Genomic DNA, 18,541 nt, shown 5'->3' on the forward strand with positions numbered 1-18,541 from the left:
AAGTGGCAGCCATCAAAACTATCTGGTACTGACTAACAAATAGAGTGGAGGATAAATGGAATAGGCTAGGCACAGCATACACAATAGTAAATGACATTAGTAATGCAGTGTTTGATAAACCCAAAGACTCTAGCTTCTGGGATAGGAATTCAGCATTTGACAAAAACTGCTGGGAAAACTGGAGATAGTATGGCAGAAATTAGGCATAGACCAACATCTTATACCTTATACTAAAATAAGGTCAAAATGGGTACATGATTTAGACATAAGAGGTGATATCATAGGTTAATTAGGAGAAGGAATAGTCTACCTTTCTGATCTTTGGAAAGGAGAACATTTTATGACCAAATAATGGATAGAGAATATTATGAAATGCAAAATGGATGATTTTGATTACATTAAATCAAAAAGGTTTTGTACAAACAGAAGCAATGCATCCAAAATTAGAAGGGAGGCAGAAAGCTGAGAAACAATTTTTATGGCCAGTACTTCTGATAAAGGCCTCATTTCTAAAAGATATAGGGAAATATATCAAATTTATAAGAATCCAAGTCATTCCCCAATTGAGACATGGTCAAAGGATATGAACAGGCAGTTTTCTGATGAAGTAATCAAAGCTATCTTTTGCCATATGAAAAAATGCTCTAAATCACTATTGATTAGAGAAATGCAAATTAAAACAGCTCTGAGGTACCACCTGACACCTATCAGATTGGCCAAAATGACAAAAAAGGAAAATAATAAATGTTGGAGAAGCTGTGGAAAAATTGGAACACTAATGCATTGTTGGTGGAGCTGTGAACTGATCCAACCATTCTGGAGAGCAATTTGGAATTATGCCCAAAGGCATAATATATAATAATACATAATAATTTTTAACAATATATATATATAATTATATAATAATAATTTATAGCCATAAAGCTGTGTATACCCTTTGACCTAGCAATAACACTTTGGGGTCTTTTTTCCAAAGAGATCATGGAAAAGGGAAAAGGACCCACATGTACAAAAATATTTATAGCTGCTCTTTTTGTGGTGGAAAGGAATTGGAAACTGAGGGGATGCCCATCATTTGGGGAATGGCTAAACAAGTTGTGGTATATGAATGTAATGGAATTCTATTGTTCTGTAAGAAACGATGAGTAGGAGGAGTTCAGAGAGACCTGGAAGGACCTGTATGAACTGATGATGAGTGATTTAAGCAGAACCAGAAGAACATTGTACACAGTATCATCAACATTATGTGTTGATCAACTGTGATAGACGAGATTCTTCTCACCAATCCAATGGTACAAGAAAGTTCCAAAGGACTCATGATGGAAAAGGCTCTCCAAATCCAGAAAAAAAAAGGAACTGTGGAATATGGATGCTGATTGGACCAGACTATTTCTTTTGTTTTTGGTGCTGTTGTTTTTCTTTTTTGAGGTTTTTCTTTTTTGCTCTGATTCTTCTCTTATAACATGACTAATGCAGAAATATGTTTAATGTTATTATATATATATATGTATGTACATATACATATATACACATACATACACATATATGTATGTGTGTATGTGTGTGTGTGTGTGTGTATATATATATATATATATATAACCTATATCAGATTACCTTCTGTGGAGGGGAGGGAGGGGAGGGAGGGGAGGGAGGGGAGGGAGGGAGAAATATTTGAAATTGGAAATCTTATCTAAACAAATGTTAAAAACTAAAATCCATCAATCAATAAAAATTTTAAAAATAAATGCTTATTAATTGAAAAAATATTTAAACTATAAAATTCATATGACTCAGGGACTTCCAGTTGAGATAGAATCCCAATGAAGCAAGCACTTCAATTTTGTCTTTATGTTTTGCTATCATCTGCCCTGCCACCCTCCCTCACTTTTCTCTGACTTCCTTTTATAACAAAGAAGTACAAAGATCAAAAATATGAATGATCATACATTTACTGAGGCAGAATTAACTCTAATAAAATAAAGGACAAGTAAACTTTAGAGAACTGGAAAATTTTGGAATCCAAATTTGCCTGCTTAGACAGAAAGAAAGGGAGAGAAGAGAGGCATTCACTCTCTGAAAATAGTGGAAAGTCAGCAACTACTAGTTGCTCAGATATACTCTTTTCAGAATGTTCTATCTGGCCATTAAAAGGAAGCAGCAGTGATACATGAAGTTCCAGCAACATTTTCATTACCAACCCTAGACTTTAAAATGATGCTGAGCCTAGCAATCTAGCACTCAGACAGAAAAAGGAAGGCACAGCCATCCCATATAGGAAAAGCAGGTAGTGACATACAGCTTGTCACTAGAGAGGAAACCTAAGGTTCCACATCTTATACCTTCAAATGATTTAAACTGCAGGATACCATATAGACTGAGAAGTCATCTTGATTTATCATTTGGCTATATTGTAAATCATGTAGACCTCATGAGTAAAGACCCATCATATTAAAGATTTGCATGATGCCCTCTTAACTGGGAAGAATTTTACTAACATTGAAATGGATTAGGAATAAATCCATTCTGTAAGTTTTGTTATTGGGTTAAATAAAATCTATCCTATATTGGGTGTCTTTTTAGCATGAAAGTTTGCAAGGAAGCTGAGGCCTTTAGTGGAGAGAGAGATGAACCAAATTCTAAACATACCAAAAGACAGGTGGGTGTGGTAAAAAATAAAACATAGGCATTATTATGAACTGGGAACCCTAAGATGAATTTGGTCTGATATATCAGGAACCAGGGTCATTATTGCATTGGTTATTGCTAAAACCACATCCCAATCACAGCATTTAACACTAACCAGACATTATAGCTAATGACATATTTTGACTTTTATTTTTGAAGCAATGAGGGTTAAGTGACTTTTCCAGGGTCACACAGCTAGTAAGTGTCAAGTGTCTGAGGCCAGATTTGAACTCAGGTCCTCCAGAATCCAGGGCCAGTGCTTTATCCACTGTGCCACTTAGCTGCCACTTGACTTATTTTTTTGAATTATTTTGAAAAATATTTAAGGATGCTTTAAAATTGTTATAGTGTGATACGTAATAATAAAGAATGTGTGACGTCTATGTTATTGAAAAAGTGAATAAGGGTAATTTGAAGAAACTGGTATTTTCATAATACTTTGAATGGAGTACTATAAAAGACTATAATGAATAGAACAAAGAATCAGAAATTTAAAAAAGAAAAACCTATCTCACAAAGGAAAAAATTCTAGATGCCAGATGCCAAGTCTCTGTTCCTGTACTCTGTCATGTGGGTGAGTTTTCATTAAGATTAGAATATTAAAAGCCTAAAATCCACAAGCTTTTCACATTACTGAACTAAGAGGATTTTCTTTTAAATTAAAAAGTCAAAGCAGGTGGTAAATAGTATGGTTATTGGCAGTTGATCTTGTCTAACTAATGGAAATCTTGGAATCTAAGGGCTGGAAGGGAACTCAGAGATAACCTCACCAACCCCAAATTATGGAACCTATCTATAACATAATCAAGATAGAGTTCAGTCTTACATATCCTTTGATCCAGCAATACCACTGCTAGGTTTATATTCTGAAGACATCCCCCAAAAAGAGAAAAAGACCTTTTTGTACAAACATATTTATAGCAGCTCTTTTTGTGGTGGCTAAGAATTGGAAATCAAAGGAATGCCCATCAGTTGGGCTAAACAAGTTATGGTAAATTATTGTAATGGAATAATATTTGTGCCATAAGAAATGACAAGGATGACTTCAGAAAGGCCTGGAAAAATTGTATGAATTGATGTATAGTGAAGTGCCAAGAGCAGAACCAAGAGAAAGTTGTGCACAGTGACAGCAATACTGTTTGATGAAGGACTGTGAATGATTTAACTATTCTCAGCAATACAATGATCCAAGAAAATCCCAAAGAACTAATAATGAAACATACTATCCACCTCCAAAGAAAAAAACTGATATTGATTGAACACATACTGAAACATGCTATCTTTAACTCTCTTTCATTTTTTCTTGTATTAATTTTCTTATAATGTTTTACATAATTGCACATGAATAACCCATATCTGATTGCTTACCACCTCAGGGAGAGGGGAGGGATGGAAGGAGAGAAGGAGGGAAGGAGGGATAAAATTTAGAATTCAAAACTTTGAGTAAAAATATTTATTAAAGATAGAGTTCAATCTCTGCTTAAATACTTCCAATGATAGGGAAATCATAACCGCTTAAAACAACCCATTCCATTATAAGATAATTCTAATTATTAGACTTAATCGGTAACTATGTTCTTCTGGGTATTGTCTCTTTTTCTAAGCATCCAGCTCCACTTGGAATCTCAAGGGGGATTGATAAGGAGAAACATCCTGCTCCATCACCCCCTTGCTTCTTTGTTAACAGCCATACTTAGTGATGAAGATAGCTCCAGTATGTCATTTAGCTATTGAAAATTCTCAGTCTTTGAAATGGCTCATAAGAAGCCTTAAATCCACATCCTCAGTATAAACAAATCAGATAGGGAGACTTCAAATATTAAGAGAAAGGTTAGTATAGGGAAATCAACTAGAGAATAAGACAAATAATTATTGCTAAGGGGAAAATATAGATGGAAGTGTAATATCTTAAGATAGCTTGAATTTCTTTTGATTTTATTTGTTTTTGCTTTAAAATGATATTTCATTTTCCATAACCTTTCTGAGAGAACACATGCTTATTGTATCCAATATCATATGGCAAAGTTATTCCTGAAATTAAAACACACATGAACTACTGTATTAGTGATTAGTGACATAAGAAATAAATTGAGAAATTCTCACCAATTACCTAAAAGAATCATAGAGCTAGAAGTAACATTAATAATTATCCATTTCAATCCTTCATTATACGGATGAGAAAACTACAGCCTTAAAAAGGAAAGTGATAGGGGGCAGCTAGGTGGTGGAGAGGATAAAGTACCAGCATTGGATTCAGGAGGACCTGAGTTCAAATCCAACCTCAGACACTTGACACTTACTAGCTGTGTGACCCTGGACAAGTCATTTAACCCTCATTGCTCCGAAAAAAAGAAAGAAAGGGATAACCACAGTGATATAGCTAGATGGTGGCAGACCTAGTTCCAGAACCCCAGGTTTCCTGCCTCCCAGTCCTATTCTCTTTCTGTGCTACTTAGTTGTAGTATTTATGCCCCCCCATTCATTCAACCCACCAACAGATATTCTGAGTTCATATTATGTAATAATCCAAAATAGCTCCTTTCTTTATGGATTTTGTAACCCACTATGTAATGATTTTCATGCACTTATACTGTCACATGCTTTTGACTACTTATGGAACTCTATAGGGTTTTTATTCTGAGAGAAAAAGTGAACATGACTGTACAGAGCCTTGCTTTTCTCATGATGATGAGTTGATGACACTTCTAAATCCATTTCTTTTTTTGAGGGTGGAAACTATTTACTAAGAAGACCACCATGGAATTAGAACAGTATAAAAAGTAATGTCCAATAATTAATTTAATTTAATTCATATATGCAAATATACATAAAGTATTTACACTGTTCAGCACATAGCAGGTACTTAAATGCTTGATTACTAATTTAAATTGCTCGTATGAAATCCAATAATTTCTATGCTGAAGGATGTTAAAACTTAACAGAAGGTGAGAGGTACTTAAAGAACCACGGGGTAATCCATGTTTAAAATGATGGAGTTTATAAGACAATCTATCGAGCAGTGGCATAATAGATTCAAGATTTCTGTCTGTGGGAATCAGGTGGAGTTCCATGGAAAGGTGTCACCTGAATTGAGGTTTGAAATATTCCATAGACAGAGATGGGAAGAGTTTTTGAAGCTGGGTAAGATGATCATTGCCTTAACAGATGTAGGGAAGTTAGGAAGAAAATGCCAGCTTTTGGCAGTCAGCTATGCTCAGGGAAAACCTTTGACATCTACCGTCCTTACTCCTAGTACCATTAATGACGTATAGGTCTAAGGTAGCATTTTCAACGTGGATTTTTTTTTCAGAAGTTTGATTACAACACTTTGAAGTTAACAAAATACATGATTGTTTAAAAGGTTCTCAGAAGCCATCTGATACCAGTTATACCTCTATAAATGATCTGACCTTGTCCAAAGTTCTTTGGTGGCTATACCATTTGGATTGCAAAGGCACATTACAGACACACAGAGAACTACAGTAATATTTCCTATCTTGGAGCTGTGAAAACTTAGGACTAAGAAAGCTAAACTGACTTTCTGAAGGTCAAATAGCTAGCATTTTTCAGATGCAGGATATGAACACATGTCCCCTGACTCCAGTTCAAGAGATTTATCACTGCACCTTGTTTTCTTTACCTGTGATAGTCCTTTGTCTGTGTAGGAAAAGACATAAAGACATTCTTACTCTGCTTAGACTCGTTGGAGGGAAGTAGTGAAGAAAAAAGGCTAATTTCTATTATTAGAATCAATTAGGAATGTGGACACAAAGATCTGAAAAAGTTCACTAAGCTGGTAAAGACAGGGTACTCATCCATTCAGTAGATAGCTAACTTTGCACCAATTAAAATGGCTCCTTAGACACAGAATTAAAAACTTTCCTTGCCAAGAGGTTTAACCAACATGTACTATTGGCCTAATATAGGATAGGTGTCAACAAAATTTTTATGTTACTTGATAATAAAGGAGTTAACTGGAAAGTCAATCCCTTTACAGGTTATGGTATTTTTAACAGAAGTCTTTAAGATGGAGCAATGTCTATAGCTGTAAAAAGAGACACATGGATCATGGGTACTATTGAGGAAATTCTTATCCACCCCTCCCCTCAACCCCCTACTAACAAGCATTTTTTTCTACTGTTGAGAATAATCATTGTAAGTTGATCTCAACCCATATATGTACAAAGGGTATCTGGAGAGGAAAGAATAAGTGCATGTAAGGATATGGGAGCAACTGCTACCTATCCCTTCCTTTTTTTCAAAGGATACACACACACACACACACACACACATATATATACATACATACATACATACATATATATGTATGTATGTATGTATGTATGTATATATGTATTTCCCCTAAAGGCTATCCATCCATCCATCCATCCATCCATCCATCCATCCATCCATCCATCCATCCATCCATCCATCCATTTATCCATCTGTCATCTATCTATCTATATCTCCTTTGCATATATGCATATATATTTGATTTATTAAAATATAAAAATTATATATATAACAATTATTTACTATATATAAATATACACACATATACATTTGACCTGCTGCCATCATTTTGACAAAGTGTGTATGTGTATATATATATATACACACACATACATACATACACATACAAATATATACATGTATGTGTATGTGAAATTGATTAAACAAATAGGATTTGTATTTCTGAGCCATGACTTACACAAAAGGGTAACCAATTCTTTGTCAGAAACCTAATAAAATCAAGTATGTATTTAGCTCTTTTCTTGAAAATATAACCAAAGGGGTTTTAAACTAAGAGCATGGGGGTGGTATAGGGTTTAGATATAGAGAAAGAGATAGAGATAGACAAAGCCTATATATATCCACAGAATTAGATATAATAGACAACACCTACAATGTAGTTAACAATAGTAGTTAAGATACCCAAAGTACACAAGAGGGAAAAAAAGAGCCAAGAAAAAAGCAGAGAAATTTGACCTCATAGTTATCACTGAGACATAGTAGGATGAAACCATGAATGGAATATGGTTCTGGACTGGTATTTTTATGCAAAAGAAACAAGAAAAAATAAAAGAAGTATGGGGTGGGTTACCATTGTATATAAAGGAAATATATTCATGTACAGAAATTCAGGAACCAAAGAGGAAAAACATGGTGTAAAGCATTTCGTCAAAGATTAATTTAGGGAGAAACAATATTTTTATCATCAGATGACTAGATAGAGAGAATACTATAGAAGAGTAGTCCAGGATACAGATCACAGACTGACACAGAGAAATGATATAAGAGTAGTGGTAGAGTTCAATGATTAACTTATTCCACAGAACTCCTCTCTCTTTTTCTCTGCCAAAAACCCAGAGTAGCTAAAAACTTCTTGTCTTTTAGCATTGATATTGTCATATTTTAAAAGGTGACATGATCAACAAAGAAAGTTACCATACTGGAACTTAAAGGCTCCTTCCATCTCTCAGTCTATGATCCTATGATCTGGTTTCTACTGGTAGGCAGTGATTTGTTGTCAGGTTATATAATGGGCTGGACATGACTCTAGTCGGTCTGCTGGTAGTTTTAGTCTAAAACTGGAATGAGATGAGACATTTGTAATCCTTCTAATAGTTAACATAAAAGAAGTTTGATAAGTCATAGCAAGAAAAAGATGTTGAGCACAGCAAGTCATGTTCATGCTCTTGCTGGTCTATGGTCTAAAAACTCAGGATGTACTGTTTCAGATCCAAGTGACTAGAAAATTATGTCAATGTCCCTAGTCTTAGTCCCCTGAGCCAATCAAATCTCAAGGACTGTTTCAATACTCTTTAAGAAGGGTGTGGGGTGGGGAAGAGCCCCTAACCTAACTTGCATGGGGGAGGGGGTTAGTATATAGTTGCTATCACAGGGTAGTGACCAATGGTTCCCTCTTAGAGTTTGTTACAAAATAAAGGACAATTTGGCAATGCCTTACATAAACCTGAAGTTTTATTAAATCATATCTCAAAAGATTTAAATGGACTAGCAATAACATTCTACAAAGAGAAGTTAGCCTAGGAGAGAAGGGAAACTCATTAGTGAATTTCTGAAGACACAAAGGTAAAGCATTTCGATGAGAAGGAAGAATGAGAATTATCTGAAGAGACAAACCACTATGTGGTATCTAGGAAATTCACTAGCAAACCTAGAAAGAGCAAGTAACAGAAGATGACTTTAAGAATGTGTCATGGTCTTAGAAAAAATGAGTGCCAAGTGTCCTAATTCTCAGAATGAGTTGAGGCTGAAAAGGAAAGCTAAGGATAGCAAAACTAAAAGTTTTCTTTTAAAATATATATTGAGAGAAAGAGAAGAATGAAAAGGGGGTTAGGACCACTAATTTAGGTGAATGAAATGATGATTCCTTTCTTACTTGTTTCCCTTGCACTCGAAAAGACAATAAATATGGCTTAACAGAGAATTGATACCCAAGAAAAATAAGGTGAGAGTAAGAGAACACATAGTTTCCCTTAGGTTTCCTGGCCCACATGAAATACTTTCTAGGGCCCTGAAAGAACTGGTAGAGATGAATGCTGAGCTGATATTTAAAAGTTTACGGAGAATTGAAGAGGTACTTCAGAACTGGAGAAGTACAAAAAGGGAGAGGGAGTAGAAATAATAGAGTCTATGAACTAAAGACCAATGAACCTTGACTTGGATTTCTGGGAATAATCTAGAATAGATTGATTAGCAACCATCTAGAAAAGGAAGAAGTGATTATATAGTACCAATAAAACTTCATCAAGAGCACTATTTCTTGTTTGGACATGGTCAGGAGAATGTCATAACTATAGTTTATCTATAGTCTAGTATTTTGTGGATGATGGTGACTTGAAGTTTATTTGATAGAGCTTACTTGACTAGAAGGGGAAAAAAAGACAGCCTCCTCTACTAGCAATTCCAACTTCTCATGACATGGCTTCAACCTGCCTTTCTAGAATGCTTTCACACTGTTCACATTCCGTATTTTAGATAAATTGCCTTCCTTGCAGTTTTCCTGCATGACATTCCTCCTCCTGCTCCATCTTTTTGCACAAGTTCTCCATTGTGACTGGAATTCTCTCCCTTCCACTCTGCTTCTTGGCATCTCTAGTTCCCTTCAAGATTCTTTGTAAGTGTCATCTCTTACAAGAGTCTTTTCCTGATCTCTCAGCTGTTAATGCTCCTCCCAACACATTTTTCTATGTGTTTTCCTTCTATCTATTTAATTATCCGTATACATAGTATATGTCCCAAGTTTAAGGTAAGCTCTTCCAAAGTTTTAGTCATTAAGTCACTAGAAAACTTATAGTACCAATTACTCAAGTCCCTGCCAAATGCACCATTATTAGAGGAAATACAGTGTAGCTGAAGGAGGGATCAATTTCAAATCAGTTATCATTGGTTTCAATCCCAGTTCTATTACTTAACTTGGGTAAGTCTCTCTACCTGTCTGGGATTCAGTTTACTAACCAGAAAAAAAAAATCAAAGAACTGGACTAAATTAACTCCAAGTTCTCTTCCAATTCTAAATCTATAAAATATTAAAGACAAGATTTTATTGCAAGGTCTCTCATTCCAGAGTCAGTGCTCTATGAGTGTGGGCATATAATACACAGGGGTAAAATAAAGTCATGGCTTGACTCACCATTGTAGATCTTTTTGACTTTCCACTTTTCTCATAGGTATTGGTAGATGGGTAGGCATTTTCTTTATTATTGTGTTGCTCTGGCACTGGTTCATATAAACTGTCCATAGAGCCTTCCTAAAACAAAAGTATTCACAAAATATAAAGTACTTTATTAGTTCATCCTACATATAGATAATATCACACTTAAATTACCCACAGACATTATATATGTGTGTATACATATATACATACATACACTGGTGAGATATATGTGCATATTTATGTGTGTATGCATATATGTATAGACATGTGTATATGTATAGACATGCACACATATACATACATGTGTATGTATGTATATGTATACGTGTGTGTGTGTATGGTTTTCTAAATTCCAAGTTACCATAAGAACAGTCCTTGGACTATCTTCCTGTCCTATTTTCAGATATCGTCTAAGTGATTTTTTAAAATTATCATGTAAGAATAAGTCTTATCAAAAGTGTAAACTCCAATGCTGTAAAGGAAAACCTTATTTCATTACGAATTCATGTTAAATTCAATATCCATATGAGTTCAACAAAACAAAATTAATGTCTCCAAAAAATTTATATACTACATAGAATTGGTATAGCAACAAAAAACAAGAAAATGAGCCTGTCTACATTATTGCCAGAGAAATTTCCATAATATTACAGCATATGGTTTATAGAACTTGGACCTCCTGTGCCTAAGTTTATTGTCATATCATGGAGCAACTATTACCATTGACTCTTTCCCCTTCCCTTAGGGGAGATGTCTATAGTGATGCTGCTAGAGGTTGTCCTTCCATCCAAGCCATGTTCAATAAATACCTATTCATTGATAGACCAATCAATCATCAAGCATTTATTAAGCACCAACTATGTGTACTGGGTTCTAGGGATACAAAGACATAAGTTAATTCCCCTTACTCTCAAAGGAGCTTTCATTCTATCATATTATACAATATATGTATATTTACAACATATACAACATATATATGCATATACAAAATAGACATATAATGTTTTTTGAGAGGCCTTTATTTTTGTGGGGCAATGAGAGTTAAGTGACTTGCCTAGTGTCATACAGCTAGTAACGGTCAAGTGTCTGAGATCAAATTTGAACTCAAGTCCTCCAGAATCCAGGGCCAGTGCTTCATCTACTACCCCACCTAGCTGCTCCCGATATAATGATTTTTGAGGGAGAAGATATGTGGAGATGGAAAGACCTTATATAGAAAGGGTCCTCAAACTTAGTCGAATCAATTAATTTATTGATAACATTTATATAGCACTATGTGCCAGGCACTATGCTTTACAGTTACTTCATTTGGTCTTCACAATTACCCTGGGACGTAAATGCTATTATGATGCCAATTTTACAGATTAGAAAACTCAGGTAAACAGGGGATAGGTGATTTGCCGAGAGTCACACAGCTAGCAAGTGTCTGAGGCCAGATTTGATCTTGTGTTTTTCTGACTCTATATCAAGTACAGTATCCATTGCACCACCTAGCTCTGTCTCAAAGCAAAATAGGGATTTCCGTAGGTCCAGATAACCTTCAGAAGTCTTGTTCAGGGGCAGCTAGGTGGCACAGTGGATAGAGCACCGGCCCTGGAGTCAGGGGTACCTGAGTTCAAATCTGGCCTCAGACACATAACACTTACTAGCTGTGTGACCCTGGGCAAGTCACTTAACCCCAATTGCCTCACTAAAAAATAAATTAAAAACAAACAAACAAACAAAAAGAAGTCTTGTTCAATCATTTGTCAGTCATGTCCAACTCTTCATGACTCAATTTGACGTTTTCTTGGCAGTTTTCTGGAGTGCTTTTCCTTTTCCTTTTCCAGTTCATTTTACAGGTGAGAAAACTGAGGCAAACAGGGTTAAGTGACTTACCCAGGGTCATACAGCTGGTAAGTGTCTAAGGCCAATTTAAACCCAGGGAGATGAATCTTTCTTACTCCAGGCCTAGAGCTCTATCCATTGTACCACGTAGCTGCCTTTAAAAGTCTTGACCAGCTCCATATTACAAATTCCCTTAAATGTCATCCCAGGTTGCATTAAACTTCCATGGAAGCAGCTTCATCAAAAAAGGAGAGGGATTTCATTTCAGGCACTGGGAACAAATAATTTAAAAGCAGGGACATGAGAAATGTATTGCCTTGTATAAGCAATAGTAAAAAGGCTAGTTTAACTGAAGTGTAAAGAGAGAGAAGGGAAGTAATGGAAAATAAAACTGTAAAGATAGACTGGAGCCAGGTTGTAGAGGAAGTTAAATACAAAAGGGAGGCCTTAATATTTTACCTTAAAATTAATGGAGAGCTAATGGAATTCCTTGACTAAGGAAATGACATGGTCAGTCTGGAGCTTTAGGAAAATCATTCTGGCAGGTTTTTTTTTGGGGGGGGGGGGAGTGGGGAGAAACATGAGAAAATGAGGAAAATTTAGGAGCCCAGATGAGAGATGATGACTGAGGGATTTTGACAAAGTAAGGCAGGAAATTATCTGGCTCTTGCACCACTCCACACACAAATAACTTAAAATGACACCTCAAAGTAGAATTTGGGGCAGTAGCAAAATTAAAAGTTGATAAAGCAGTCATCCAGCTTAAGACAACTTAAGAGGATGTAAGGAAAGATCTAATTTCCTGTGGTGACAGTCTGTCTGGGGCACATATACTCAGTAAACAAAAAAAAACCTCCTTCCTTTGGGAACTTTTGCCCCATAGACAATATGAGGGTGGGGTGGCTGGTCATGGAAGATTGTGGGGGTTGGTAATAGGGGTGACCCTCTGCTAACACTGGATTTGGAGTCCAGGCTTGTTGACCTGACAAGGTCCTAGGCTGTGACTGTGGGCAAAGAGGAGTTAACACATGTCAATTAGTGCAGTGGCAAAGGGGTGGGGCCCAGCTGGTTGTTATCACTCATAGGAGAGAGGACTCTGCGCTTTCAGATGTAGGACAGAGGACAAAACTCAAGTTTGTAGCCACCTAAGGCACTGGAGAGAGCAAGAACACTTGAGGTGGCAGCAGAGTTAGGGGCCTTGGTTGTCGCTTAGGGACAGAGAAGAGTACTTGAGGGCACCCATGGACCAAGGTGTGAGACAAAGGAGCAGTAATCCCACCTGGACTTAGATAATAGAACATGGGGAAAAATATGAAGACAAAGATTCACAAGATAGAGCTTAGAAAACAATGGCATGGGGCAGCTAGGTGGTGCAGAGGATAAAGCACCAGCCCTAGATTCAGGAGGACCTGAGTTCAAATCTGGCCTCAGACACTTGACACTTATTAGCTGTATGACCCTGGACAAGTCATTTAACCATCATTGCCCCCCCAAACCCAAACAAACAAACAAACAAACAAAAAACAATGGCATGAAAAACCTGAAACATGAGACATTATCCCCTATACCCTGGAAGCAGAGCCCAACCCTCACATAAAGTTAACAGTCAAGAAATAGGCCATAAACAAGCAACAGAGAAAGAACCTAACCATAGATAGTTACTATACTGATATGGTAATCAGGGTTCAAACTCAGAAGACACTGAAATAAAAAAAAATTGCTTGTAAAGCTTGAAAGAAAAAAATTTTAAATGGTCACAAAACCAAAAAAAGTTCTTGGAAGAGCTTAAAAAATACTTTAAAAATCAAAAAGGAGAGGTGAGAAAAAATTAGGGGGAAAGGGGAACGACTAATTCAAGAAAATCAAGAAAATTATGAAAATGTCAACCAATTGGAAAAAGAGATAAAAAAATTATGGAAGATATTTCCTTAAAAATTATAATTGGGCAAGGGGAAGCTGATGACTTCATAAGACATGAAAAAAATTGGGCAGAGTCAAGATGGCAGAGGAAGAACATTAAATGCACAGAGCTCCTGATACAACCATCCCAAAAATAGCAATAAAAGAATCCTTGGGGCAGAAAATCACACAAAAATACAGGCTGATAGTTTTCTCCAGCTATAGATAGATTTCAGGGGGCCATGCTGGGCCACAGATAAAGCCTAACCCCACAATCGGGCCAACACACCAGACACCTGCCTAAGGAATTTGCCCCAGTGTCCCAGAATCTGCTGCAGCACTGGCATCTTCTGAAATTGAGCGTGCGGTCAGGTTGAATGGCTGGCCAGGGCGGGTAAGTGCAGGGGTACCAGTGGACTGGGGGGAAGAATTCGACTGTCCCACCCCAGTGGGCAATCAGGAAGAAATCCTGAGTGGCTGAAGGCCCAGGTCAGGGAGGGGAGCAGGGGAGCAGGTTCATCAGAACCTGAGAACCACACTACAGAAAGCTAGTTGGTTGGTTGCTTAGTAAGTAGGCCTGGGGCTATCTCTTGACCTGAGAACAGGCCAGGTGAGATTAAAACCGGCCCCCCCCCCAAACCAAAACACCTGGGACCCTCTGAAACTGAGAACAGGAGCCCAGCCGAGAAGCAGCCCCACAGTCCCCCCACACACCCCCAGTGGAGAGTTTAAAATCAAATGAAAGTGAGGCCAGGGAGGATGAGAAAAAGCCCAATCATCCCCCAGGCCACACTATAGCTCAAACAGTGTGTCCTGGAAGCAGTGCCACACTTTAAGGAGGAATTAAAAGCCAAGAAATAGTAAGCCGAGATGAGTAGGCAGAGAAAGCAGAAGACCACTGAAAACTTGTTTGGGGATAAGGTAGACCACAATACAACCTCAGAAGAAGGAGATAATAACAGGGTCAAAGCTCCAACATCCAAGGCTTCCAAGAAAAATATGAACTGGTCTCAGGCCATGGAAGCTCTCAAAAGGGACTTTGAAGAGAAAGTAGGAGAAATAGAAAGAAGATGTAGAGAAAAGGAGGAAAGAATGGAAAGGGAAATGAGAGCGATGCAGGAGAGTCATGAGAAAAAAGTCAACAGTTTGAAAAGCCAAATGGAAAAGGAGATTAAAAAACTGTCTGATGAAAATAACTGCCTAAGAATTAGGATTGAACAAATGGAAGCTAGTGATTTTATGAGAAACCAAGAAATAGTAAAGCAAATCCAATTGAATGAAAAAATAGAGGGAAATGTGAAATATCTCCTTGGGAAAACAGCTGACCTGGAAAATAAATCTAGGAGAGATAATTTGAAAATCATTGAACTACCTGAAAACCATGACCAAAACAAAAGCTTAGACAAAATCCTCCAAGAGATCATGAGGGAAAATTGCCCTGATATTCTAGAAGCAGAAGGTAAATAGAAATTGAAAGAATCCACCGATTACCTCCTGAAAGAGATCCCAAAAGGAAAACCTCCAGGAATACTACAGCCAAATTCCAGAACTCCCAGGTCAAGGAGAAAATACTGCAAGCAGCTAGAAAAAAGGAATTCAAATACTGTGGAGCTCCAATAAGGATAAAGCAAGATCTAGCAACTTCTACATTAAAGGACCAGAGTGTATGAAACATGATATTCCAGAGGGCAAAGGAACTGGGACTATAGTCAAAAATCACATATCCAGAAAAACTGTGTATAATCTTTCAGAAGCAAAAATGGGATTTCAATGAGAAAGAGGTCTTTCAAGCATTTGTGATGAAAAGACCTGAACTGAATAGAAAATTTGACTTTCAAATACAAGACTCTGGAGAAGCATAAAAAGATAAACAGGAAAAAGACTTCATTAGGGATATTAAAAGATCAAACTGTTTACATTCCTTCATGGGAACATAATACTTCTAACTCGTAAGAACTATATCAGTAAGGAATTCACAGAAGACATAGGTCTGAACTGAATATGAACGGATGATATCTGTAAAGAAAGCATTTATGTTTTGTTCTTTGTGGAGCAGACAGGGTGGGGTGTCTTGTGTCTGGGGCTGGATTTGGGCTTGAGGCCTCCTGGGTCCAGGGCTGGTGCTTTGTCCACTGTGCCACCTAACTAATCCATGATGACATCATTTAAATAGGGTTGAGATGTAGGAGGAATAAACTAGGAAAGGGATAAGGGGAGAGATGGTCTGGGGAGAGGTAGTTCACATGAAGGAAACAAGAAAAGAGCTATGGAGGAGAGTAGAAGAGGGGGAAAGAGTTGGGGAGTGAGTGAACCTTAATATTATCAGAATTGGCTCAAAGAAGGACTAACATACATACTCAAGTAGGTATAGTAATATATGTTTGCCCTGAGGGATGGGAGGGAGATAAGGGGATGGGGGAAGAAAGGAAGGAGGAAAGGGCAGATTGGGGGAGAGAGCAGTAAAATGTAAAACACTTTCAAGGTGGATGAAGATGTTCTGCATTACTGCACAAGTATGACATAATAAATTGTTTGATCTCATAGGGAGGGTTGAGGAGGGAAGGAGGAAGAAAAATTTAGAACACAGAATTAGCTCAGGGACCTTGATCTCATTGGAGTGGGCTCATGAAGGGAATAGCTTTCATACCCAGTTGGGAGGAGTAATCTATTTAACCCTGAAGGAAAGTAGGAGGGGAAGAGGACAAGGAAGGAAGGGTGAAAAAAGGGAGTGCAGAGTGAGGGAGAGGATAGTCAGAAGTAAAACACTTTTGAGTAGGAATAGGTAAAAAGAAGATAGAGTAAATGTCATGGGAAGGGAGTGGGATGGAGGGAAATAGTTATGATGGTTGATTATAATGGCAAAATGTATGATACCTACTTTGCTGGGCTTTTGTGAAGAAAATTATCTGTCAAGCTTAAGGTACTATATACAGGTTGTGATGAACAGAATACTATCAGAAAAACCTGGAAAGACCTACATGAACTGAAGCAGAGTGAAATGTACTGTATACAAAATAACAGCAATAGTGGGGCATGATCTGCTGGGAAGCCTGTGGTTATTTTCAGCAAGGCAATGATCCAATATAACCCTGAAGGACTTATGAAGATTGCAGCCCATCTGCAGAGAAAGAACTGATGGTATCTGAAAACAGATGGAAACATATTTTTAAATTTTTTTTCTTTTCCTCTTTGACAATTTCTTAATTGAAGTTTTTTCTCTCACAACTAGCTAATATGGGAATTTTTCCATGACTACTCATGTATAACTTATTTGGAATTGCTTGAGTTCTTGTGGATGGGGGGTGGGAATGGAGGGGAGAATAGAAGTTGGAACACAAAGTTTTTTTAAAAATTGATGTTAAAATTTTGTTTTTACATATATTTTGGAAAATAAATTTCTATTTAAAAAGACATGAAAAAATAATAAAAACAATTGAAAATTGAAAAAAATAGAAGAGAATATAGAATATCTCATTATAAAACAACTGACCTGAAAAACAGATCAAGGAGAAATAACAAAAATTGCTGGCCACCTGAGAGTTATGATTTTAAAAAGAGTATAGGACACTGTATTTCAAGAAATAATTAAGGAAAATTGCCCTGAAGTTTTAGAACCAGAGGATAAAATTGAAAATTGAAAAAAAATCCACCAATCACCACCTGAAAGAGATCCTAAAATGAAAACTCACAAGAACATCATAGCTAAGTTTCAAAATTCCCAGGTTGAGTATAAAAGGTTGCAATCGGGTAGAAACATTGTGGAGCTACAGTCAGCTTGACAAGATTTAGCAGCTTCTATATTAAAAGATCAAGGGGTATGTGATATGATATTCCAAAGAGGAAAGGAGCTGGATTTGTAACCAAGAAAAACCCACTCAGAAAAGCTGAGTGTCATCTTGCAAGGGAAAAAAAATTGACTAAAGGACTTTCAAGTATTCTTGAGAATAAGACCAAAACTGAACAGATAATTTAACCTAGAAGGGTGAGGAGAAACACAAGAAGGATTTAATAAGATTAAACTAATTACTTCTTTTATGATAAATTGTTATCTATGAGTCAAAGTTATTATTACCAGGGTAGTTTGAAAGAGTATACATAGATAGAAGGCTTGGGATTTAGTTGCTTATAATGAGAAGATCTTTAAAAATAAAATTAGGTAGGGAGAGGTAAAATAGAGCAAATAATCTCATACAAAAGAGATGTGGATGGAAAAACTGTTAGAGTGGAGGAGAGGAATTGGTGGAGCATGGGTAGTGTGGGAAACTTATTCCCATTGGGACTAGGTTCCATAAAATATACATTTAGTAGGGTATAAAAGTCATCTTAATTTACAGACTAATAGGAGGATAAGGGTATTGGATAAGGAAAGGACTCTTAGAAGGATGTGCAGATTAGGGAGTAAGTGGTCAGAACTAAATTATAGTTCTAAGGAAGAATAGGATAAAA

The 18,541-nt window shown here is 36.8% G+C and overlaps 1 protein-coding gene across 1 annotated transcript in view; it reads right to left on the reverse strand.

The window, feature by feature from the left end:
• SAMSN1 (SAM domain, SH3 domain and nuclear localization signals 1) overlaps positions 1-18,541 on the reverse strand; it is a 175,683-nt gene that overhangs the window by 147,535 nt on the left and 9,607 nt on the right. The window contains exon 2 of the mRNA XM_043996076.1: positions 10,346-10,462. Within this exon, the coding sequence (XP_043852011.1) occupies positions 10,346-10,462 (117 nt within the window). The remainder of the gene's footprint in view (positions 1-10,345; positions 10,463-18,541) is intronic.

The sequence above is a fragment of the Dromiciops gliroides genome, chromosome 3, assembly GCF_019393635.1.
Source record: "Dromiciops gliroides isolate mDroGli1 chromosome 3, mDroGli1.pri, whole genome shotgun sequence".
Taxonomy (NCBI): Eukaryota; Metazoa; Chordata; class Mammalia; order Microbiotheria; family Microbiotheriidae; genus Dromiciops; species Dromiciops gliroides.